The 26,218-nt window shown below is 43.3% G+C and overlaps 1 protein-coding gene across 2 annotated transcripts in view; it reads left to right on the top strand.

The window, feature by feature from the left end:
- SNX25 (sorting nexin 25) overlaps window positions 1-26,218 on the top strand; it is a 165,390-nt gene that overhangs the window by 43,135 nt on the left and 96,037 nt on the right. For both annotated transcript variants that reach the window (XM_024219250.2, XM_029910594.1), the window contains 2 exons: window positions 14,323-14,495; window positions 15,595-15,781. In XM_024219250.2, coding sequence (XP_024075018.2) covers window positions 14,323-14,495; window positions 15,595-15,781 — 360 coding nt within the window. The remainder of the gene's footprint in view (window positions 1-14,322; window positions 14,496-15,594; window positions 15,782-26,218) is intronic.

Genomic DNA, 26,218 nt, shown 5'->3' on the forward strand with positions numbered 1-26,218 from the left:
AAGTCAGCAGGAGCTGGTACAAAGAGAACTTGAGAACTAGATTGAACAAAGCCCCAAACACATCCAACTTTAAGGATAGCTGGAGTACAGCTCCCAATGTTTCCTTTTTCTTTTATAATTCCATTTATCTCTCTCAGTTTAAAAATGTCAAGAACTGCTTATCATACTGACCCTCTGAAAACTAATATCAAGTAGATTAATGTGAAGTTGAGAGGTTGTTGCAATGAGAGCAGATATTTGGAAAGGATGATAAAAAAAAGTTACAAAATAGTCTTTGAATAAGTATATTATCAAAGTACCTCTTGGCTAGTGCCAGTCTCTGAAGTGTTGGGCTTCTGTGAATGAAGCCTTTGCAAGAAGAATTCATGAAGTTCTAATTTTCTATTATTTGTAATACAGTAGACCTAGAGGCTTCAATCAGGAACAGGGTCTCATTGTGCTTGGTCCTCTACTAGCATAGCGTTTTTAATCCACTTCATACCGTCTTTGATAACAGACCCAAAGTCCCTTGTAGAGTTCGCAATCTTGCAAGACCAATGCATAAGCTAATAACTACACTGTGAAACACATTCAAACACATTTGATTAGTATGTCTTTGTTGAAACAACACATGCTGTTAAAGAGGTTCAAGACACTAGATGATGTGTCTTGATTAAATGAGTGCTATGAATATTTTGGGATTGACTTTCTTCTGACTGTGGATATGTTTTTCATTGTCTTTTAAAGCAGGCAGTTTATTTTTTGTCTTTACTGTGATGCTTTCATATACAAGTCTAAATCAACTTATTTCATTTCTTAGAAGTTTCAAACAGATCAAGCAATTTTAATTCTGCTACACTGTCAAGAAGTTTAGAGATCTCAGGGAGATACAGGTAAAGAGATGGAGGCTGCATGTTGCCCCTGGTAGTTCCCAGGGCTGCTTTGTTGTAAATGTGTGCAGAGTACAGAATGTGCTATGGAAATCTTTTATGATTTGTTGCATGCACACTTGAGCTCACCCTTTCACTGTCAAGATGATTAAGGACTAAATATAATTTTGTGGGACTTTTTCAGAAAAACTGTAATTAAAGAAATAGTTAGACCAAAAGGAATGATTTTCCAGATTTCCGTGGAAAAGGCCATTACTGATTTCTGTGGAACCTTTCTTACAGCCTCCACTTCCCATGCAAATAAACAAAACACTGTCTTATCTTTAAACTTGTCTCACACTGTAGTAGGCTTTCTGATCTTCACAGTGTAAGTTTCCCAGTCAGCCCCTACAGAATAGATATGTTTCAGAGTAGCAGCCGTGTTAGTCTGTATCCGCAAAAAGAACAGGAGTACTTTGTTAGTCTCTAAGGTGCCACAAGTACTCCTGTTCTTTTTACAGAATAGATATGCGGTTCTCAGAAGTTTTCAAGCTTTTTTTCAACCACCCTGAGGGCTAGGAACACACACATATAAAATGTGGGTGTATATATTTTAATGAAAATGGATTTTCACATAATCAAATGTCAGGAGTTGGGGCTTAAAGACAAACACCTAGTATTGCAAGACTCGTGATAAAATAGTGAGAGTTGGCAATACTGGAACCAGTGTCAGGAGGTCATGACCACCGTGCCCTTGCCATATTGCTGTATAGGAGGGAGATCCTGATTAGATTCTGGCTAAATGGGAGTGGGGTGGGTCACAAACCTAGTCAAATGACTCTCTTGGGCACTCACCAGTCTGCTGTGAGGAAGCCATCCACTGGATTCCGTGAACTTTAAGCCTCCGAAGTCTGAACAGAGGTCAGGAGCTTGTCTCTAGGCATAGTCATGGGGTGAAAATCCTCTATCTAGCACCCTCTCCTGAGAGCTTAGACTGTGCAGTCCAACTGCCAAGCCCCTAGAATTAGTGCTGACCACTCAGACTTCCCTGTAGCTTAAAGAAACCTTCTTGCAGAACTCCAGCCATATGGATGCTCTGGTGTCACAGATTAACTCCTCAGGGGCATGTGATAGGTGTAACCCATGACCAATAGTTGCAAGCTCATGAACTCAGTCTTTGCACAGGATTTGAAAACACTGTTGCTCTGTACTTGATACACAGATCTATTAAAAACAAACAAACATCCTCCATGCATTTCCCTGCCTTAGTTTCCTCACCACTCCAAAGCATTCTTTGGGGGGGGTCAGAGTCCTCTTGGCATCCAAGTTCCTTCTCCTGCGGTGCATGGCTTGTCTTCTCAGCCATGCAGTCCCTCTCTCCTTAGATCGGGGTGGACAAACTTTCTGCCTGAGGGCCACTTCGGGTTCCCAAACTGTATGGAGGACCAGGTAGGGAAGGCTGTACCTCCCCAAACAGCCTGGCCCCTGCCCCCTCAGAACCCCCGACCCCTCCCCCTCCCCCCCCCCCCCCCCCCGCTCCCTGTCTCCTGACTGCTCCGATCCCTATCCACACCCCCGCCCCCTGACAGGCCCCCCGGGACTCCCACGCCTATCCAACTGCTCCCTGTCCCCTGACTGCCCCCTGAGACTCCCTGCCCCTTATCCAACCCACCCTCTGCCCCCTTACCATTCCACTCAGAGCCCCGCCAGAGCCAGCCACGCCACCACGCTGCCCGGCAGGAGCTCGCAGCCCTGCCGCCCAGAGCGCACGGTGAGCTGAGGTTGTGGGGAAGGGAGGACAGCAGGGGAGGGCCTGGGGGCTAGCCTCCCCTGCCGAGATCTCAAGGGCCAGCAGGACGGTCCAGCAGGCCAGATGTGGCCTGCGGACTGTAGTTTGCCCACCTCTGCCCTAGATCATCTTGTTTCTCTGGCCTGGGTTGGTCTCACAGCTAACCTGGATGCCCCTTGCTACAAAAGGATGCCTGTACCTTCACATCTCCTGCCCCAGACTTCCTGTATGGCTCTGTGGGCATGTCTACACAGCAAAGAAAAACCTGCGACTGGCCGTGCTATCCAACTGGGGCTCGTGGGGCTCAGGCTGTGGAGCTGTTTCATTTCTGTGTAGACTTCTGGGGTCTGGCTGGAGCCTGGGCTCTAGGACCCTCTGGAGTGGGAGGATCCCATAGCTCCAGAGCCCAGAAGTCTGCAAACAGCAATGAAACAGCCCCTCAGTCCAAGCCCCGTGAGCCTGAGTTGGCTGGCATGGGCCAGCACAGGCTTTTCTTTGCTGTGTAGACATACCCCTTTCCTGACCCATGGAGCCTTTGTAGTTTTTTAAAGGCTAGCTAGTATCAGTACCTTGATGTCTGTCTTTGTTCTGCATTTGGGGATTTTCCGCTCTCTCCTCTTTACCAGCTCCCTTCAGAGAGGTAGGAAAAAATGGTTCTTGTAGGCTTGAGCTAACCTATTTTCCCAAGGTGCTTCCATCTGAATAGGCGACCATTGAATTCTAACGACCTGCCATTGTACCTGGTATGAGAGAGACATGACAGCCATTATCAGCAAAGGTGGAATTCACATATATAGAGAGGTATGCAGTGATACAGTAGTTTTCATAGTAACAACTTCATAATATCAACCAGAATAAAATTGTGCAGATAGATTCCCCAAAGTGTCACAGAGTTCCAGTATGGAAAAGATTGAGAACCCTTGTGGCAGATAATGGTCCAGTATTAGAGGATTGTGGTAGATGTTACATTGCTAAAATGCCAGTGTTGTTAGTTTTGGGTTTACAATTATTCATTCATAATTGAGAAAGAAAATTGTAATAGCTCCCTGCAGAAGTGTTTTTTAACCTTTTAACAGCCAAGAACACCTGTGGTAAAGTTGCTGAGCGTCCCCATCTACACACATCAAAAGAGATTCTGCAGTTATGCGTAGTCATCTTTTTTCTTAAAAGCTTTTTGTTAAATTTTTTTAATGTAGTGTTTTCCCCATTCCAATCCTCTGAAGGAGTGGGTGAACCGGTGGATTTGTAGCATCAGGAGTAAGGTCATTGTGGTGGTTGATGACAGGCATTTGAATACAGATTCAGTATTCGCACTGAATAGATGAGTGCACCCTTAGACTGAGTATCACTTGCCACTATTGCGAGTAAAACTTTAAAAACTATTTCATTTGGGTCCAGAAATGACGAACCAATTGGAATAGGTTTGTTTTTGTTTTTTTAAATTGTTTTGCCTACCCATGCTTACTAATCTTTCCTCTAAAGGTTATATTTACTAATATTTCACTTATTTTGGGATAGCCAAAGAAAAGTCCCTTGCTTTCCTAAGCAATTGCACTGTTACTTATCTGCACAGAATTGAATGCATGTTTGAAGAACTTGTAAGATGAACTATGTCTGAAATGAAATTAAGGAATGATTAATGTTGGTTTCATTTCACAAGTAAAAAGTAGTAATCTGTAATGCGTGCTGTGCAATCCACAAATGTTACAAATACTGTCTGTATGAAATCACTTTTCAGTCAAATGCATCTTGATATACCAGTATATGTCACTGTCACTAAAATCCTAATTGTTGGCAAAGACACAAATGAGTTAAATTGCCACTTGTCACTGTTTGTGTGATTTGAAGCTTATGAAATAATGTGTTGGATTAAAAGGCTTATGTGGTACCTATTTTGGGAGCTACTCACTACAGTTTGAGATTTATATTTCACTTCACTGAACCACTGTTTTCAGAATTTATGGATAATCAGCTGAGTTTTCAAAAACTTTGTGCATAAATCATAGAAGATTAGGGTTGGAAGAGACCTCAGAACGTCATCTAGTCCAACCCCCTGCTCAGAGCAGGACCAACACCAACTAAATCATCCCAACCAAGGCTTTGTCAAGCCAGGCCTTAAAAACCTCTAAAGATGGAGATTCCACCACCTCCCTGGGTAACCCATTCCAGTGTTTCACCACCCTCCTAGTGAAATAGTGTTTCCTAATATCCAAGCTAGACCTTCCCCACTGCAACTTGAGACCATTGCTCCTTGTTCTGTCATCTGCCACCACTGAGAACAACCGAGCTCCATCCTCTCTGGAACCCCCTTTCAGGTAGTTGAAGGCTGCTATCAAATTCCCCCTCACTCTTCTCTTCTGCAGACTAAATAAGCCCAGTTCCCTCAGCCTCTCCTCGTAAGTCATGTGCCCCCTGATCATTTTCGTTGCCCTCTGCTGGACTTTCTCCAGTTTGTCCACATCCTTTCTGTAGTGGGGGGCCCCAAACTGGACACAGTACTCCAGATATGTCCTCACCAGTGTCGAATAGAGGGGAATAACCACTTCCCTCGATCTGCTGGCAATGCTCCTACTAATGCTGAACAATATGCCGTTAGCCTTCTTAGCAACTAGGGCACACTGCTGACTCATATCCAGCTTCTCATCCACTGTAATCCTCAGGTCCTTTTCTGCAGAACTGCTGCTTAGCCAGTCGGTTCCCAACCTGTAGCGGTGCATGGGATTCTTCTGTCCTAAGTGCAGGACTCTGCACTTGTCCTTGTTGAACCTCATCAGATTTCTTTTGGCTCAATCCTCCAATTTGTCTAGGTCACTCTGGATCCTATCTACCTCTCCCCACAGCTTAGTGTCATCCGTGAATTTTTGCTGAGGGTGGAATCCATCCCACCATCCAGATCATTAATGAAAATGTTGAAAAAAAGCCACTTGATACTGGCTGCCAACTAGGCTTTGAGCCGTTGATCGCTATCTGTTGAGCCCGACAATCTAGCCAGCTTTCTATCCACCTTATAGTCCAGTCATCCAATCCATACTTTTTTAACTTGCTGGCAAGAATACTGTGGGAAACTGTATCAAAAGCTTTGCTAAAGTCAAGATCTATCATGTCCACTGCTTTCCCCTCATCCACAGAGCCAGTTATCTCCTCATAGAAGGCAATCAGGTTGGTCAGACATGACTTGCCCTTGGTGAATCCATGTTGACTGTTCCTGATCACCTTCCTCTTCTCCAAGTGGTTCAAAATGGTTTCCTTGAGGACCCGCTCCATGATTTTTCCAGGGACTGAGGTGAGGCTGACTGGTCTGTAGTTCCCTGGGTTCTCCTTCTTCCCTTTTTTAAAGATGGGCACTATATTCGCCTTTTTCCAGTTGTCCAGGACCTCCCCCGATTGCCACGAGTTTTCAAAGGTAATGGCGAATAGCTCTTCAATCATATCAGCCAATTCCCTCAGCACCCTCGGATGCATTAGGTCTGGACCCATGGACTTGTGCATGTCCAGCTTTTCTAAATAGTCCTTACCCTGTTCTTTCACCACTGAGGGCTGCTCACCTCCTCCCCATACTGTGTTGTCCAGGACAGCAGTGTGGGAGCTGACCTTATTTGGGAAGACCGAGGCAAAAAAAGCATTGAGTATGTCAGCTTTTTCCACATCATCTGTTGCTAGGTTGCCTCCCCCATTCATTAAGGGTCCCACACTTTCCCTGACCTTTCTTGTTGCTAACATATCTGTAGAAACCCTTCTTGTTATCCTTCACATCCCTTGCTAGCTGCAACTCCAGTTGTGTTTTGGCCTTCCTGATTACACCCCTGCATGAATGAGCAATATTTTTATATTCCTCCCTAGTCATCTGACCAAGTTTCCACTTCTTGTAAGCTTCCTTTTTGTGTTTAAGCTCACCGAAGATTTCACTTTTAAGTCAAGCTGGTCGCCTGCCATATTTGCTATTCTTTCTGCACATCGGGTTGGTTTGTTCCTGCGCCCTCAATAAGGCTTCTTTAAAATACAGCCAGCTTTCCTGGACTCCTTTCCCCCTCATATTAGCCTCCCAGAGGATCCTGCCCATCAGTTCCCTAAGAGAGTCAAAGTCTGCTTTTCTGAAGTCCAGGGTCCGTATTTTGCTATCTCCTTTCTTCCTTTTGTGAGGATCCTGAACTCAACCATATCATGGTCACTGCTGCCTAGGTTGCCACCCACTTCTACTTCCCCTACCAATTCTTCCCTGTTTGTAAGCAGCAGGTCAAGAGGAGAACAGCCCCTGGTTGATTTCTGCAGTAGTTGCAGCAGGAAGTTGTCTCCAAAAACTTCCTGGATTGTCTGTGCACTGCTATATTGCTCTCCCAGCAGATGTCAGGGTGATTAAAGTCCCCCATTAGAAATATCTGTGTGTAGATTTAGTTAGGAATTTTCAAAGATCAGTTTGTGCCTTTCTGTTTGGAAAATCCAATCACATAGTCATAACAACAGATACTTGTGTGTTCAGAAGTTGAGACGAAATGGGTGACGTAATATCTTTTATTGGACCAGCTTCTGTTGATGAGAGAGAAAGCTTTTGAGATAACATAGAGTTCTCCTTCAGGTCTGAGAAATGTACAGTGTCATAGCTAACTACAAGATGGAACAGGTCGTTTACCATAAGTAGCTAACATATTTCCCGGGACCATCTGAAGTGAAGTCTCCAGTTAACAGCTCTCCTGTCATGGGCTGCGGGGGGTGAAGCTGAGGGGAGGGAGACAGGTAGTGGGTTTTAAGATTGTTGTAATAAGCCATAAATCCAGTGTTTCTATTCAGTCCATGATTTTTAGTGTTTAGCAAAGTTATGAGTTTATGTTCCCAAACTCGTCTTTTGAAGGCGTTGTGCAGGTTTCCTTTGAGGATGAGGACTGAGAGGTCAGATATAGAGTGATCGCTTTGTGACAAGTGTTCACTCACAGGCGATGTGGTGTTTTTGGGTTTTTTTTTTTTTTTTTGGTCATTTTCCTGTGAGAATTCATTTGGGAGCACAGTGATTCTCTTCTTTCACCCATATAGTTGTTGTTGGGACATTTAGTGCACTGGATGAGGTACACCACATGCTGTGATAGGCATGTGTATGATCCATGGATCTTGAAAAGTGTGTTGTGGGAGCTGAGTAGACTGGAGGGCTGCCTCATACATGTGCACCTAATTGGGATATTCAAAAAGTTTAAGGGAAGTAGTTTATACAGCTATAGAAGTTGATGTTAGAAGAATTTAGTGGCACTCTGTGTGTGCATGTGTGGGTGTGCATACTGCAGTTAAGTTGCCTGTTTTCTCTGATGGTTACTGCAAAATAAACAATGTCACCCTTTACTTTGTGCCAGTTTTGTTGCAAATGTAGGAAAGTGGTCTCAGATAACTTTCCTGCTAATTTTTATTTGCTGCCTAAAATGTTATGTTTCATCAGACCTTGATGTCTTCCCAAAGTTCATTCTCATAAATCTTGTGGAAGAGTTGCAGAAAGAACCCCAAATTTGGGCTCTGGGATCAACTGCTACTGTACAATGGTGAGAATTTTATCCATCATTGTATCCATACTTTTTGCTAAATTATTTTGTTGGTAGATTTTGGGGGGTGGGGGGAAGCAGGGGTGACACAGAATTCTGTTTGCTAGGCAGGCCTTGTGCTGATTCACTGTATGTTTCCCTACAGGCTAATGAATACTTCATAATGAGACTGGCAGAAATGGAAACCCTTAGTTAATCAATCCTCTTGCAACAAGAGAGATGCTGTTCAATATGTTTTATGGAAATCCTGCAAAGTATGCACTGGAGCTGTTTAAAAGAACAAATCCAGATGTACTTGTCACTTTTTGGAGAGGGATAGTATCATATGAAAGAGCAGTCGCTACCAAGAAATAGGAGCATTCTTCTGGATGATAGGCTTATGGAAAAGTATGCTGCTTTGCCACCTGAAGTTTAGAGGATGATCAAAGCCAGGATCAGTGTCTATATGACCATCAGCAAATTGGTTCACCTTTAGCTGATCGTTTTTCTTTTCCCCGCCTGCTTTCAGTCACCCCCTTATCTCTCCTGGCTCTGTTGGAACAAGTTACTGGCACTGATACACAGATGCTTGCATAGGACTCCTGCAGAGAGACACTTGGAAGATTTGTCCCTTAGACTTTTGCAAAGACATCCTGGTCATGATCTCCATGTATCTGCTGGAGGAAGGGTCTCCTCTTCTCAAGACCCATATCGGGTTGAGTAATGGAGAGAACCCATCTCATCAGGTACATGCCAGAGTGTATGTAACCCCCACAAACAGCAACATAGTGGATGAATTAGGATGGTGAGGGCCAAATATTTACCAATTGGCTTATTCTTTCCATTCTGTTTCTGTGATAGACCCATCTTGACCGTGTGCCAATAAACTGCTGGAACTGGCCCAACTCAGCTAAGCTGAATTTATTGGCTGAAACTGTGAATTCCACCCAGACTTGTAAGAGACGGAGATGCAGACAGACTATGCAACTACTTCCTCTGAAAGGATGTAACTGTAGGAACAGTTAATGCTCCAGAGAGATTAGGAATGTAGGCTGCAGTCCCAAACAGGGATAGGGTTCCTGTGGAGACTACACTGATCATGGAGAGATAAAAGGCAAATTTAATCGCAGCCCAGTGAAGTCAGAATGCACTGTTGATCTGTGCTGTTCATCCCTTGCTTGTATCATGAAAATATGCCCAGTCATCTATAACTGCATGGACATTCCTTAAAAGGAAAGTGGTTGAGGCTAATACTATCTGAAGCAATGCGCTACAGTGCCCAGAAAGAGTGTTTTTTGCGTGCGCATGTGTGTCTTCAGAACCAGATCATCACTGTCTTGCCCAACTACTAACACAGTTTTGTTTTCATTTTTCAAAAAGGTGGTAGAGTTGGCCAGTGTTAGATTGATAGATTATAAAGCCTGAAAGAATCACTATGATCATCTAAAAAGCGACAAAGAGTCCTGTGGCACCTTATAGACTAACAGATGTATTGGAGCATAAGCTTTCGTGGGTGAATACCCACTTCGTCAGACGCATGTGGTGGAAATTTCCAGAGGCAGATATAAATATGCAGGCAAGAATCAATCTAGAGATAACGAGGTTAGTTCAATCAGGGAAGATGAGGCCCTCTTCTAGCAGTTGAGGTGTGAACACCAAGGGAGGAGGAACTGCTTTTGTAGTTGGATAGCCATTCACAGTATTTGTTTAATCCTGAGCTGCTGATGTCAAATTTGCAAATGAACTGAAGTTCAGCAGTTTCTCTTTGGAGTCTGGTCCTGAAGTTTTTTTGATCATCTAGTGAGTCTGACCCCCTGTATAACACAGGCAATAGGACTTCCCTGAATTAATTCCTGTTTGAACTAAAGTATTCATATTGTGTGGTTCTGGCCCCATATGTCACTGCCCTATACATGTTACAATGATCTATTAGTACAGGTGACTTGGGGGGGGGGGGCATGCGGGTCACATACCCCCCAAATTTGCTGCGTGGCTTGTACTGAGCATGCTCACATGGACTGAGCATGCTCAGTAACACCACTGAAGCCGGCTGCCTTCACTCTGCCCCCACGCTGTTGGCAGGCACGGGTCATCTCTGGTTAGTATAAGATACTCTGCTCCCAATCTAGGATTTTTAAAAGATGCTAGCTGATACTGCGCGTGAGCTGCTCTCAGGATGTTGGCACTTAGTTCTGGGTGCCTACTTCATCAGACCAGTCCAGAAGAGGAGATCAAAATTCTTATCTAAATGACCCAGGACCTCTGCCGACCTGTCTGGGGACAGGTTTATGTAGATAGATAATGATTACCTACAAGGAGAGCCCAGGCGGGGATCTGGAGTATACCAGTATGGAAATGCTCAGCAGTTCACTGCAGAAGACCGCTAAACATTCAGAGACCAGAGAGAAGAGGAGGTTTGACCCAAGAGAAGAGACACCTGCTCTAGCATAGGCTGCAGGAGGCCTTCCGTTGTGATGGGGGCTTGGACACCACCCTCACGAGCAGTGCTCTCTAGGTGAGTATGCAGGGTATCTGCATTCCCAGCCGTTAATCCCCACTATGAGGCAGCTTTGCTTTGTGCACAAAGAGAAACAGGTATATTTCCCTGTGACTAGTGCATATAGCTGAAACCTCCGTTTGAATACTTATGGAATTTGTGGGACTTTTGTCCATTTTTCTTACCCAGAAATGGCAGGACAGGAGCACCCCCCTGAGTAATAGTTGGTTGCTGCCAGCCAAGACCAGCAGCTGCAATGGCAAACTATCCCTGGAGGGGAAATGGACGGTGGAGGATGAGGGGAGAAAACATTTGGGTGAGGAATAGCACAGCCGGGCCCTGACTCCAGTCTGAGAGGCTTCTATTGGACTATAATTCCTGCTTCCTGAGGAAATGACCATGACCCCTCCCCAGGTGACACAACACCCCTCCCACAGTACCTGCCAAGAGGGGCACCTGGAACCAAGCTATGTACAGTCTTTCCTTCCAGACCAATGCTGGAAGCATGTGAGGCACCTGGTCCTGCATCCTAGAGCCGCTTGCTTACACAGAGGGGGAGCTGCTGACTTGCAACCAAGAGTCACTGGAGGAAGTAAGAGTAATGGGATATGCACATGCTGCAAGGTCCATAGAACAGTTGGCACTTGCCAGAGAAAGGAACTGGGTCTCCTTGAGTACAGAATGTCAGAAAGTGGTGTCTAGCTCCCTGCATGCTTCAGCAGAGAGCTGGCTAGAGTGGTTGATTCTGAGGGAGTCTGCAACAATACAGACTTCTTTGGCTGTTTGTTAGTATATCTGGATGTAATTATTACACCAGGCACAGCATTGACTCCTAAGGCATTTGGCAAGTGCTTCATGCTCTGGTGGCAGCACAACCTCCCAAATAACTAGCCGCCAGTGCAATTGTACAGCCTCCCTTTACCCCACCACCCCACAAAATGAACCCCTACCACCAAGAGTGGGAGAGCCTAGTTGCCTGCCTGCCTGCCTGCCAGCAGGAGGAAGTTTGATGGTGGGGGGAATCTCACCATGGTACACCAGGGAATGATCAGAAGATGGCTAGGCTTTGTTACCCCTGTGATCTCTTTCTAATTCAAAGATCCATCTTTGCAGTTCTCCCCCCATTTTTCTTTGTGTACCCCCTTCCTCACACTTTTAATTAGATAAAACTGCTTCAGCATCACACACTTTTGATTGTGTTTCTTTGGCCAAAACTCTTTCCACTCTCTGCAGGTATCTGGCATTTCCTAACAGGCAGCCTCTGCAGCACTCACCCTGGCACCTAAGGTATGCCATGGGATGACCTAACTTTTCTGTGGTCAACTCTTATGCATATGCACATAATTTGAAATTCCCTTCAATGCGGCTAGCCTCCTGGCCACATTAGCAATGGCCCCCAAAGGTGCATCCTCTCCCCAAGGTACATAGCTATCTTGCACTCCCATCAGTCACCATTTTGAAACCCCCATGAGTGATTCTTTAACTAAGGTGAATAACTCAGTGTTTTGGTACCAATCAGGATTCGAAAGTCCCAGACAGGATGTTTTGGAATTGTCTTTATAGTTCTGATTGATTGAAGTTTGAAGAAAATGGTAGTTTCTTTAGTGAACTGGACGTGTATGACATGTTTCTTCTTATAAGGTACATGAAATTTACAAACTTATGACTGGTTGAGAGAAATATGTGAGAAGAAGTCAATAAGTTACAACATTTCATCATAAGCCAATTATTTTGATGAAGTGGCTGGTATCTAGAGTTCAGTGAAATTTTTCACTGCTGTGTCAGAGATCCTACATCGAATAGTTTATTCTGCAGTTGAGGTCAGGTAATTAGTTATTCTCTACAATAATGTTCTTTTAATGTTGTTTTTATAACTACTTCTCAGGCATAAGGTTTAATCTGTAAAAGATTGTTCCATGCTGAGCAGAATGTTCTTTATGTACTTGTTCTCTCTAGTAGACCTATAAGGGTGATGGAAATGATGTTTCCATTTAGGAACATAGGAATTGCCATACCTCATCAAAGCAGTGGTCCATCGAGTCCAGTGTCCTGTATCTAAGGGTATGTCTACACTATAGCGGGCAGTGTGCTTCCCAGCTCTGGTAGACAGATGCACTAAAAATAGCAGTGTAGCCAGAGGCAGTATGTGTGACAGTTTGGGTTAGCCATCCGAGTGCGTACCCAGGGGTTCTGGGTGGGTTTGTACTCAGGCAGCTCATCCGAGATCTTGCCCATGCTCCCCTGGGCTACATTGCTATTGTCTACCTGAGCTGGGAACCACGCTCCCCGCTGTAGTCTACACATACCCTAAAAGTGGCCAGCACTAGATGCTTCAGAGGAAGGTGTAAGAAACCTTTTATTGGAGAATTATGGAATAACCTGCCCATAGGGAATATTTCACCTAAACTCTCATCAGTAAAGTCTTTGGTTTAGACCACGAAGCATAAGAATTTATGCTGTATTAAAATAGAAATGATCCTGTGTATTGTAACTGTGGATGTTCTCTCTTGCTCTCCATGTTTTAGTTGTACTATACTTTTGGGCTCAATGATATCTAGTGGCAATGAGTTCCACAGAAGAACCATGCACTTTCATCTTTTTGTCAGTTTTAAAATTTGCCTTTCAATTTTGTTTCCCCTTGTCCTGGTATTCTGAGAGAGGGTAAATAGGAGTCCCTGTTTACCTTCTCAATACTATTCAATATTTTGTTATACCTCTACCATGTCCCCCTTTCATTTGTCTCCTCTCAGAACTAAACAGACCCAGTCTTTCATATCTCTTCTCATATGGAAGTTTCCCCATGGCTAATTTTGCATTCCCTGTTTCTTGAGCCCATTTTGCTTCTGCTAACCTGTTTAAGACAAGGTGCTCAGAACTACAGTGTTCCAGATGAGGGAATTCCAGTGATTTATTTAATAGCATCATAACATTTTTTAGTATTTTCTATCACATTCTTCATAGATCCCACACTTGTTTGTTTGTTTATTTTTTCCACTAGTTAATATTGTCTGCTAATGTTGAAAATTCTCAGTCATCTAGCTATTCAGTGATTCTTTGTCTGGGAGAATTCACTTGACCTTTCCTTGTTTATTTTCTACAAAAAGTCAGAATAAAGAGGCTGGCAGTTTTTTGAGTGACAATTCAGTAGTTGATCACAGATGTAGAAGATCACATCTGTTCCACCTTCAGTGTCACGGCTAAATCCATTTCTCAGTAATATTCAGTCCCCTGCTTAAATAGTCATACAATTATAGTACAAGCCTATTAATTAGTCTGCAGTAGAAGGGTATGTTTGCATCTCAATACTTTGCCTTCTCAATTATTTTGGAAAAAATGGATTAGGTTCCATGTATGTCAAGGGAAGTGACTAGAAAACAAGCTTTTTATTCAACCTTCTCCCTAGGGGCGTGCTCTGAACTATAATAGCTTATTCTATACGGCTGTGGTTTAAAAATGTTGTGTTTCTATTTGTACAAGTATAGAGAAAAGATAGGGCAAGGGATTGAAATGGGGCAAATGTAGGCTTTTCTTAATATAATTACAAATAAACAATGATGAAGCATAGTTTCTGTTTAAAATGTTTCTTTGCTGAACATTATGTCCCTGATATTTTATACATTTCTGATATAGTAAGTAATGACTAAAGATGTATTGTAATTTCAACTGAAATTCTGGTACCTTTTTTAATAGGCAGGAGGAGCAGCCAAGGCCATTTTTACTTCATCCATGCTTGAGGAACTCTGACGAAGAAGTAAGATTCCTGCAATCATGTTCTCAAATTCTGGTGTATTGTCTCCTACCCTCAAAGGATTCCCAGTCTCTCAGCTTGCGCATAGTCCTTGCAGACATACTTGCAACAAAAGGTAGATTATAGATCAGAGATAATTAATGACTTACCTGCTACAGTACTGAGATTACAAACTGTTTATACTTGTATTGATATCACATTTTAAGTTCTAAAATTAAACTTCTGTCACAACCTACACATGCAGAGACTGGTACAGTTAGTATCTTATAGACATACATGAGACACTTAAAAATTCATAGCATTAGCTAATTAAGGATAAGGCACTGAGCTCTATTGTGCTGATTTAACAAGGCATTTCATTATATGTTTAAGCACATGAAGTCAATAGGGCTACTTACCTGCTCAAAATTAAGCCTATACTTAAGTGCTTTCATGTATCAGGGTCAGAGTGCTCCGCACCTTGCAGCATGGAGCCATTCCATCCTCTTATTCTGTCCTAGAGGAAACCAAACCTTTAGCCTTCTACACTGGAGTGACCTTCTGGAGAGCATTTGAGTGGTCCTAGACTGTTATACCTTATTCAGATAAGTAGAATTCTAGACTAAGGATGACTGAAGCATGATATAAAATCTTTAAAAAAAAAAACAAAACCCAATAACTATCCATTTATTTATTGAGAATGTTAGTTCTTTTTATAAAATGCACTTTTAATTGGATGACGAAACCACTAATCACTCTGCCCTTTTTTGAATTTGGAGTTGGGGACAATTTTTGATGCTGCAAAGTCCCAAGTAATCTCCATATAGTACAGTTCTTTTTAATTCATAGTTCTGCACCTTCCTAGGCTCTAATGTGTAACGTTCTCTGAGATACACAGGAAGAAGAGCAGAAACAGACACTGGAAACGTTGCAATTTAGGTTCAGCTGCTTTAACATGTGTAAACTTTTTAATAACCTGGATTTCCAGTTTCCTGAATCCCAATGACAGTTTACAGTAATGAATAGAGAAAATAAAAAGTTTAGGAGAAGGGTAAACTTCAGTCTAAAATGAGTGATACACTATGTAATCTGGGAATTACATAGTAATTCCTTGGAATTTTATCAACCTGCTTTGTTTCAATTTGTGTCCAAAATGTTACACTGAGTTTGTGTTTGTTTGAAGATGACATTTGCTCTTTTGCACAATGATTTTGTTCTTAAATTTCTTCTCCCAGTACTGAAGCCAATGGTGGAGCTGCTGAGTGATCCAGATTATGTCAACCGAATGCTGCTCAGTCAGATGGAGTACAGAGAACAGGTGAATGAGCATCACAAGAAAGCCTACACATATGCTCCTTCTTATGAGGAGTTCATCAAGCTCATTAACAGCAACTCTGACGTTGAATTCCTGAAACAACTAAGGTATCCAATGTTCAATTATAGAATGTTCAAAACTAAGCATGCTTCTCCTGCTAGTCCATTGCTGAGACCTGAGTGAAGTGTGATTTCAGTGAAGTGCAGAGAGGAAATATAAGCCTTAACATTTACTAGAGCTCCAAAATAAGCTGCTTTCCCTTTAGTCAGCAGGAAATATTAAAATTATTCCCTTATAACTGGCTGGTGTATATTCAAGTCTCCTCAATTATTTAAAGACATATAGGAACCTTCCACACAGCATGCCCTGATCAAAGGAGTCAGAGAGAAATAATGTGTTGACTTTCCATTATTAAGTAATGTCTTCTTAGTAAACTGCATCTCTAACAAATACATCAAGTACTTCCTCTTGGGCTGGCCGATTCTGTAATGTGACATTTAGGGGCTGGGCTGTAGTGTGTGTGATGACCCCTAGGAGGTTTTGAGGAATTCTTAGAGGCAGATGGCTCCCAGTCATTCCCTCTTGAATATATCTCAGGTTCTGAGTTTGGAGGCCATCCTTTAACTCCTCTTATAGAACTAAATAAATAATAAGATCTTATATGGAATGAATATTCCCTTTCTTAGTGTTCTGTGCTGTGATACCAAGGCATCTATGTAATATTAATCTTTAATACCTCCCAATTTTTTTCTCTCCCTCTCCTTCCCAAAACTTGGAGCATGGCTTCTCTTTTCACCTATTCCTTCCCTCTTCCTCCATGATGCAAGATAACTCCCATATTCGTAACCTGCTTTTAAGCACCAGAAGAGGGATCCCCAGAAAGGGCCAGCAGTCTCCTACTTGCCTAGAACAAATGCCTATTCCAGGTTTCATGTTAGTTCTTCCCCATCTGATATGCCTCCCTCTTGTTGCTTTCTGTCTTGAGGAAAGAGTTGGGAACCAACAGCAAGGGTAAATGGATTATGTTGGAATTGCGTGGTGTTCCTGGCATTGTGGAGGGTGTCAGGCTGCGTTTCTGGCCTTTTTAGTGTTGCAACCTGTCACGCCTTCCAGTGGCCAGATGTCTTTCCCAGCGTGGTGCTGTGTATCAGTACCTCCAGGTGTCGGAAATAAGCCAATTCCCAGGTGTCCTCCTACCAAGAATTAGCAAGTTTCCTAAGGGTGTCATCACTGTCATCATTGCCAAGAATCTTCTTTTTTTTTTTTTTTTTTTAATGCTCAGATTTTTAAACCAATTGTCACAACTTGTAGCCTACAAGTGATTCTCTGACTACGCCAATGAACAAGGCTGATGGTAAAACTAGGTTAACGCAACGAATAGTCCTGCAAAGATGGAAAGAATATTATGAGTCCACGTGTAACCATCCTGAAGCAACTCAATGTCCAGATCTGTATGCATTAGCAATAGATGCAATCCCTGGCCCTGAAACTTGTGGAGATGACCTGTGTTGGAAGAGATTTGCTCAGCCATATAGAAACTGCGAAGTGGGCATGCTGCTGGACCTAACAGCATAACACCCAAACTTTTAAAGTATACCACTGAGCCCATTACGCCAACTTTTTGTCCAGTTTTGGACTACTGGGAAGGTACCAGCGGAGTGGGAGGAAGGGATCATTATCCCGCTCTGTAAGGGGAAAGGCCATGCACTGAATATTGTAGCTATAGGCCAATAACTTTACTCTCTCTCCCTGGAAAAGTCTTTGCACATGTCCTACTCACCTGGGTCCAGCCTTTTCTTGTGAAACACCATTGCTTAGAGCAATAGTGCTTCACTGCCTGGAGACCTACAATGGATGCTCTACTTACTCCTGTCTTTTTTCTGAGATCCATTATGAATGTAACTGGCCTTTGACAGCAGCATATGTAGTCTTAAAGGCAGCCTTCGATTCTGTCACTAGAATTGCCTTGTGGAAGGCCTTACGGGCAACAGTGTTCCCGACATCCTTCTGATGCTAATTCAAGATCTGCATAATGACTCAGAGCATGGATAAATTGGGGGACCCATAGAACTGACAGGTGTCACAGTAGATCTGGGGTGAAACAGGGATGAGTCCTGGACCCAGCCCTGTTCTGCTGTGCAATGGATTGGCTCATTGAGCATATCTCTGCAAATGTTGGTATAATCATTGATTTAACCTCTTTTATTGACCTGGATTATGCGAATGATGTTGTCTTCTTTGGTCAGGATTCAGATGATCTCAAAGATGCACCAGGGAGCTTCCAGCATGTGGCAGCTGCCCTTGGATTATGAGTTTCTTGGACAAAAACAGAAATCCTGAACGTCAGTGCAAAATTTTTGATACAAGTTATGTGCTTCCAGACAAACTGTGGAAGCAGTGGATGATTTCATCTATGTAGGCAGTAAACTATCATCTGATGGGTGCAGCCAGCCAGACATCCCAAGGAGAGTTGGTTTAGATGTCTTAGCCATGAAGGACATGCGTAGGGTCTGGTGGCAAAAAAAAGGTGAAACTGTACAAAAGTACGGATTTATCAAACCTGCATACTTTTGATTCTTTTATATGAATCTGAAATAATGGATGTTGCTTAAAACAAGACATCAGGAGGCTGGATGCATTTCATATGCATTGTCCATGACAGCTACTGGGTATAAGATGGTTTGACTTTATCAGTAATAGGGATGTATCAGTGAGAACTGGCCACCAGAGTACTGAAGTCATCATTGGCTGCTGCTGGCTGGTCTTTTTGGTCATGTTGTATGTCTCAGAAGCAAAGTCCCAGCATGTCTATCTTCAGAGCTCAGATTCAAGGTCAGGAGAGGACACTGCCCAGTCACCGACTGGCAGCAGTCATGCAGTCTGCAATTAACTGGGCTTCACCAGCTCAGCAATACCCTGTAGAGCTCTTAGATGCCTGGAATAAAATGTGTGGTCATGGACACTCGGTGCTACAGACCTCCTCTGTCTAAGCATGTTGTTGATTATCTCCCCTTTCCTGTGGTTCTTGCACCCTTTTCTGCCCTAATTGGATGTATTTTTTCTGAATTACTTTTGTTTAATATTGGGTAGCACATCTTTTCTTCTGCACTTGCAGTGGTGCTCCTATAGCTAAAGCTAGCCGTTTTTGTTTGTGCTTTAGATTCTCTCTGCCATTTCCATTGAGTGAGCAAACACTGTCTGCTTAAGATAAGGACATAGTTGTCATGTGACAACCACAATGAATGGAAGCATTACTTTGAAAAGACTAAAGCGGGGTTATAAATGCACAAGGGGTGACACCTCCAGAGGATATGGTCCTACTGGGCAAATACACTGCTTGACCCAATAGTAGGGCCAAGCTTGTGGGGAAATGGAATGTCTAGAGAGGCAGAGTTAACCCGCTCTCTGCACACAGGCACCCATTTGCTTGCTGTACACATGCACACACCCCTCATGCTGGGTTTCTCGAAGGGATTCTCCCTCTCCTCCACTAGGGCTGTCCTATTCAGGGGGTTCCTCTCCCAATTCCTTTCTCTGCTGGGATTTCTGGGAGTTCCTCCATACACACACCATATGCCTTGTAGCAGTGGCTTCAGGAAGGTGGAGGATGGTTGCTGAAGGATCCAGCAAAGGCAGCTGTATCTTCCTGTGCCCATAGAACCCTCTTCAGGGGAAGAACTACTAGTGTTTCTGTCTCTGGGCAGTGATCAAAAGTGGAGGTGAGCAAGGAGATTTGGCAGCAACTGAGGATGAGCGTGGGATGGAGACTGCGGTGTTAGGGAGCAGTCCCAGGGCAGGCTGTCTGGCTATCTTGGGTACTTCTGTGGCCCCCCAGTAAGGAAGCACTGTTATCTCCATTGTACAGGTGCAGAGATAACTGTCGCACAGAGAGACTAAGCTGTTTGCCCCAGGTCACACAGGAAGCATTTGGACGAGTAGAAAATAGAACCTGGGTCTCCAACTTCCCAGGCCAGCATCCTAACCACTGAATCATCCTTCCTCTCTCTCTTATCTTCATAGCAGAGCCAACGTCAGAGCATTAAAGTGTTGGAACACTGCAGAAGCGGTTGCCATGAGGGCGTGGGTCCTGATCTGTGACTACTGAACACACCTCCTGTTAGATCCATCCCCATCAGTCCATGTGCTTGGGGCTGAATAAGTAGCTTTTCTTTTTTGTTCTCGCTTCATTTCCACACCCTGCTCTGAAACAACTTATATTTTCCAAAGAGGAAAATGCATTAGGTGAGAGAGTGAAATGATTTTGTTGCTTGGCTACATATTGTTCATCTGCTGTAAAATTTGCTCTTTACTCCAGGCCAGCATGCTGTACTACTGACAGTATAAATTACCCCTTATTAGACTGTTGGAAACCTAAATAGACATGAGGTTTATTAGAGTAATAACACTAATGGAGCTGCTTGCTTCAGTTGAAACGTAACCCTTTTTTTGTTGTTCTGGTACAAGTAACGTGCACTGTATTCTCTTACTAGGCCTCTAGGTCCCTTTAAATTGTAATATCAGAAGGCAAACTCGCAGTATGAAGTACTGTGTTTTTTGGCTACATTTGTATCATTATGTTCACTTTCCAGTCTACAGAGCGGTGGACTTACCTCAAGCTGTGATATCGTAAGCCCCAAGCAATGTTGGGTCTGATCAGAACTTGAATGGGAAGCCTTCAGGAAAATCTCAGGATTCTTGCAGGGACATGGTGTTTGTGATTCAGCAGGTGATACTGTTTCCTCAGGATCTGTATAATACCGGTATCCCATCTTGGTGGCCGAGTAGCACTGTGCTGCTGGAAGTGCAGTCTCCTTGCTATGTTTAATTTATCTGTCTGTCCCCATCCTCGTAGTGTATGAACACCTGTGGAAGAGACTCTTGTGGCCATGTAAAGATTCAGTGGCACATTTTTCAGAGTAGGGTAGTGATTTGTCTGTGAATGTTCTAAGGGTTGAGGTTGGGGAAACCACACAAAGGTGTGTCTGTGGATGAACAAAGTAAATGACATTTCATGGTATATTTAGCTAATAAACCACAGGAAAGTATAGAGGAGAAGGGAAAATAAGCTCTTGAATGCTTACAACTGGGAACAAGTTACTTTGCAGTGGTGAGAATTTTTCTGATTACCTCCCTCTAACAAATAAATCTCTGGCATATGGGTATCAACCCTGGTTTCCTGGTCAAATTCCAATCTGGGTAATAGCATTCTGCTCACTTAAAATTCCCTGTATCCCATAATTTTAGTTGGAGGACACTCTTCATTCCTTGTCCTAGAATGACGTGTAGCATTTCTGTGCACTTTTTTTTTTTGTAGGCTGTTAATCCACAAAGGTCAAAGAATGACAAACTTTTTATTTTAGTTTTGTTTATATTTGAAAATAAGCTAACCGAGATCGCTTCTTGGTAACCTCTAAGCCATCTGATTTAGATAGTAACAGTTTTATAGTTTAGACTTGGCTATTGAAGAGAATTATCCTAAGAAATTATAGTTAATGTGAAACTCAGTATTCCTTTGAAACATCCAAATGGTGGTTTGTCATTGGAAAAGAATTTAATTCCTTCCCATTTCCCTGAGATCAAGATATTATATCACTGCACTGAAGGAAGTCTCCAGGTATTGATAGATAATTCCTCAGATTCTTGATTCTCACTGCAGTCAAAGTAGTTCCAATTCCTAAGAGAAGTGAAATCCTCCATAATATATGTGGATACACAACTTTCTTTTTCTGAAATCTCACTGGGCTTTCTGTTAGATTGATTTATTAACAATAGGACTTAAGGTGATTGGAACTGGGTACTTATTGTTTGGGTAGGTGGGAGGATCAAAAGCTGGGAAGATAAAAAATGAGGCAAGCAGTTGGGAAGGCGATCAGAGCGCCTGGGATGTGGAGTGACCCAGTACAACCATTCTTATGTTCTTAGCAAGAGGGTTAAAAGCTGGGTAGGGGGGTTGGATGGGCTTGAAATCATTTATTGGTAAGTGTGCTAATCTTCATGGTTCCACATAGCTGATGGGATTTCCCTTGTAATAAATCAGTTTATGCTACTAGTATTTTCACTCCTTAATTATTCAACATGGACAATAGCATATGCACAAATTCATTCACAGTGAGGCCCCTTGAACCTTATTTTCTATCCAAAAAGACAAGAGTCCATACAGAAATTGTGACTGGGCCTACATGCCCTAACCCAGAGCTGACTGGGAAAGTGTAACGTCCTTAGAGATGGGATCATAACTGCCTGCCCACACTGTGGAGATGTGCAGGATAATAGGGCTGGTCCCACTGCGGAGAGTTAATTTCCAAGGACACTAGAAAAAAGCAAGTGTGGTTTGGAGGAGGGGGGGGAGGGCTGGAGCTTGAGAGGAGACAGACACTGAGGCCAGGTGGCTTTTCTCCTTGTTCCTGCTGGAATTCTCTGAAGGTCGTATAGCCATTTGGGATTATGTAGCTATAGAATGCCTAAAAATACTTATACGTGGCCATTAAAGAGTAGGGTATTTTTTTCTTTACAATAAAACGCATCTCCCAGATTTTCAAAATATATCAGCGCATGAGAAACTTTGCACGTGCATCCCCTACTGGCCCACCCTTCATAGAGGCCTGTCGAGGTTCTTTTCTTGTGATACACTTGGTCAGCCTTTGCCTAAAGAATGGATGGACAAAGAGAAATCCTTGATGGCCCTTCAGTGAAAGATATTATGGACAGTTTAAAACTAAGATGGGTCATTCCACATTCAAAACCTTCAGGATGGGATTTACCATCAGATGCCAAACAGACATACCTACCAGGCCATTAGTAACCTGTTGGGACAAAAACAAAAGCCCAGAGAGCAGAGTGTACTGTTTTATAATTCATATAGCTAGATTTCATAACAACTTATAAAAGCCTCTTAAAATTTTCTCTACCTCACGAGAATGCTTGGGGGTAGGTAGACTGTTCAACTCTTCAAAAGTTTAAGAAGTGGCATTAAAAATATAACAGCAACTTTTAAAAATCTCTTAAAGAACAATCACTTCCCTAATATTTGCCAATGAGCACAGTAGTGTTAATATGAAGGTGGAAAGTAGTTCTTTAAATGTCTGTTAGTGGGTTTTTTTGGAGTAACGTTGTTTTAAAGCCAAGTGTATAGAGAAAGTTAGATATAATTTGTAGGGAGTGGTAGATTTCATGGCCGTAGCCTTTTGTTTTTAAAGGGGAGCGGGGTATCTTTTATTATTTATTTTATTTTATTATGTTAAAGGCAACTATTGTGGATTAGGAAACTATCCAATTAGAACTGTTTGGACTGTTTCCTTAGTATTCTGCACTGCCTACATAAATTGGCCTTGATTTGGAAGGTTATGTTAAATCCTATAAGTATGTAGTTGACAATAGCCAACACAACAAAGCCATGCCCTTCACAACATTTCCACATCCTCTACGTGAAATATCTATCGTTCTTAAATCTTATTGCTGAGACTTCTCATCTTGACAAGAATTCTTTATTCGCTTATCTTTGATACAAGGAGTCTAAGTTGAGAAGGCCAACTCTTTCTCCTCCCGCCCCCCTCAACTTATCATCTGTCCTATTTTAGGTCTTACATTATTCTGTGTGTTGTCTGTACATGTTTTCTTTAGAGTTCTTTTTAAACAATAGAAGAACTTTGCTTTTTGTTGTTAGTGTTTGAGAGAGATTTTTCAAGTCATAGTTTATTAGTATTAATAATATAAATTTTAGTTCATAATTGGATCCCTAGTGAAAACTTGCTCTCTTGCTGTGCAGACACATCCCTTTGGCTTCCATAAGTGAAAAACGTAAGAATGGCCATGCTAGGTCAGAACAATGGTCCATCTAGCCTACTATCTTGTCATCCAACAGTGGCCAGCAATATTCCCTCTAATTTTTCCCATGCATGGGTGGAATGAATTTATGTGCACCAATATGGAGGTGATGTGTGGCGGGGGTTGGACCAAGGGGTTTGGTGTGTGGGAGGGAGCTCAGGGCTGGGGCAGAGGGCTGGGGTGCAGGGGAGTGAGGGCTCCGGCTCCATCTCCAGCTGGGGGTGCGGGGTTTAGGGTGGGGCTGGGGATGAGGGTTCAGGGTGCGGGAGGGGGCAGAGGGTTGTGGTGCAGGGGAGTGAGGGCTCCAGATGGGGGTGTGGGCTTTGGGGTGGGGCTGGGGATGAGAGGTTTAGGGTGCAGCCCTACCCAGGGCTGTGGCGGGGAGAGAGGTGTCTCTCTTCGGCTGCAGCCGCCCTGGGGCTGGGGCCAGGGCCGGGGGAGTGCAGTGTGCATACCTGTGGCCCCCTTGGTGGCCTCCTGCGTGGTTGTGCAGGCATGCACCTTAGAGGGAATGTAGGTGGCCAGTGCCAGATGCTTCAGATGGAATGAACTGAACAGGGCAATAACTGAATGATCCATCCCCTTCCATTCAGTCAGCATCTGGCAGTCAGAGGCCTACAGACACCTAGAGCACGGGGTTGTGTCACTGACTGTCTTGGATAATAGCCATTCATGGACCTATCCTTCATGAATTTATCTGGTTATTTTTTGAACCCAGTTATGCTTTTGGCCTTCACAACATCCCCTGACTGTGTGTTGTGTGAAGAAGTACTTCCTTTTGTTTTGTTTTAAACCTGTTGCCGATTAATTTCATTGGGTGACCCTTGGTTTTTGTATTATGTGAAGGGGTAAAGAACGCTTATGTATTTGCTTTCTCCACATCATTCATGATTTTATACACCTCTATCATATCCCCCCTTAGTCATCTCTTTGGTAAGCTGAATAGTCCCAGTCTTTTTAATCTCTCTTCCTATGGAACCTGTTCCATACCCCTAATCAGTTTTGTTTCCCTTCTTTGTATTTTTTCCAAATCTAATGTATCTTTTTTGAGATGGTGTGGCCAGAATTGCATGCAGTATTCAAAGTGTGGGCGTACTAGGGATTTTATAGTGGCATTATGATATTTTCTGTTTTATTATCTATGCCGTTCCTAACATTCTGTTAGCTTTTTCGATTGCTGTCTCACATTGGAAAGATGTTTTCAGAGAACTGTCCACAATGACTCCAAGAACTCTTTCTTAAGTGATAACAGCTAATTTAGACCCCATCATTTTGTATGTATAGTTGGGATCAGGGTGGATTTGATTTAATAATAATATATGGAGATATACCTATCTCATAGAACTGGAAGGGACCCTGAAAGGTCATCGAGTCCAGCCCCCTGCCTTCACTAGCAGGACCAAGTACTGATTTTGCCCCAGATCCCTAAGTGGCCCCCCCAAGGATTGAACTCACAACCCTGGGTTTAGCAGGCCAATGCTCAAACCACTGCGCTATCCCTCCCAGCAGCCCTTCCATCAGCTCCGCACTCCGCCTCCCCCCTCCCGGCTCCCAGCACCTTACGCCCACCGGCAGCCCCGCTGATCAGCGCCTTCCCCGCACCCAATCAGCTCTTTCGTGGCATGCAGGAGGCTCTGGGGAGGAGTAAGGGCATGGCAGGCTCAGGGGAGAGGGTGGGAAAGGGTGGAGTGGGGACAGGGCCTGTGCAGAGCCAGGGGTTGAGCAGTGAGCACCCCCCGGCACATTGGAAAGTTGGCGCCTGTAGCTCCAGCCCTGGAGTCGGTGCCTATACAAGGTCCCGCATAGTAACTTCTGAAGAGCCGCATGTGGCTCCGGAGCCACAGGTTGGCCACCCCGGTTCAACATTTCTCTCAAGACCGATGTTGAGAACTTTGGCTGTGACAGAGCCATGTATTTTTTCATGATTTTGTTTGCAAACTGTCATCAGATTAGGCCACTTCTTGATATAGTGCTCAAAACAGTCCACTACTGAGTTCCATCGCACGTCTTGTGGGAGAGTTAGCTTGGTTCCTCCCACTTTTTTCGGAGCAGCTGCTGCAAAGTGGTTGTTACAGAAGTATTTTGCAATTTCAACAACATTAGCCTTTATTTCTGGAACACTGAAGTCTTTGACTAGGAGGTGCATCAAATGAGCACTGCAACCGTATGTTATTAGCTTGGGACTCTCTTCTAAATGGCTTCTCATCTTGGATACATTTGCAGCATTGTCTGTGACCAAGCTCCGTACTAGATATTTGAATTTTTTTTCATAGTTTGTTATAGCTTTTGCTGCTACTTCTTGTAAGTATTCTGCTGTGTGTGCATTTCCTGATGTATCAATTGTTCTGTAAGGAAGACATTCCCTTCTTCTATTCTCACACAAGCACATACAACAGGATCATTGTGGACACTGCTCCACCCATCAATGACTGAACCATGTTAATGAAGTGTGGGTTCTCAATAATATGGAAAGGAGAGTTTGTTGCATAAACAAACTGGGCAGTTTTCCCATCAATTACCTCTTTTTGTAATCTGCTGGTTCTTATCGCTAATTTATCTATGGCTATGTGACATACATGATGTGACTGAAACACTGTCATTGCCAGATAGCGCTGAAACTATAGAAAATGATGGTGATCTTGAAAGTGGATAGTCTTCAGAATCCTGTATGTTGAGGCTGGATTCTCCTAAACAAAATAAGTCAATGCAGTTATTTAATT

Source organism: Terrapene carolina, unplaced genomic scaffold, assembly GCF_002925995.2.
Source record: "Terrapene carolina triunguis isolate 2854851 unplaced genomic scaffold, T_m_triunguis-2.0 Scaffold66, whole genome shotgun sequence".
Lineage (NCBI taxonomy): Eukaryota > Metazoa > Chordata > Testudines > Emydidae > Terrapene > Terrapene triunguis.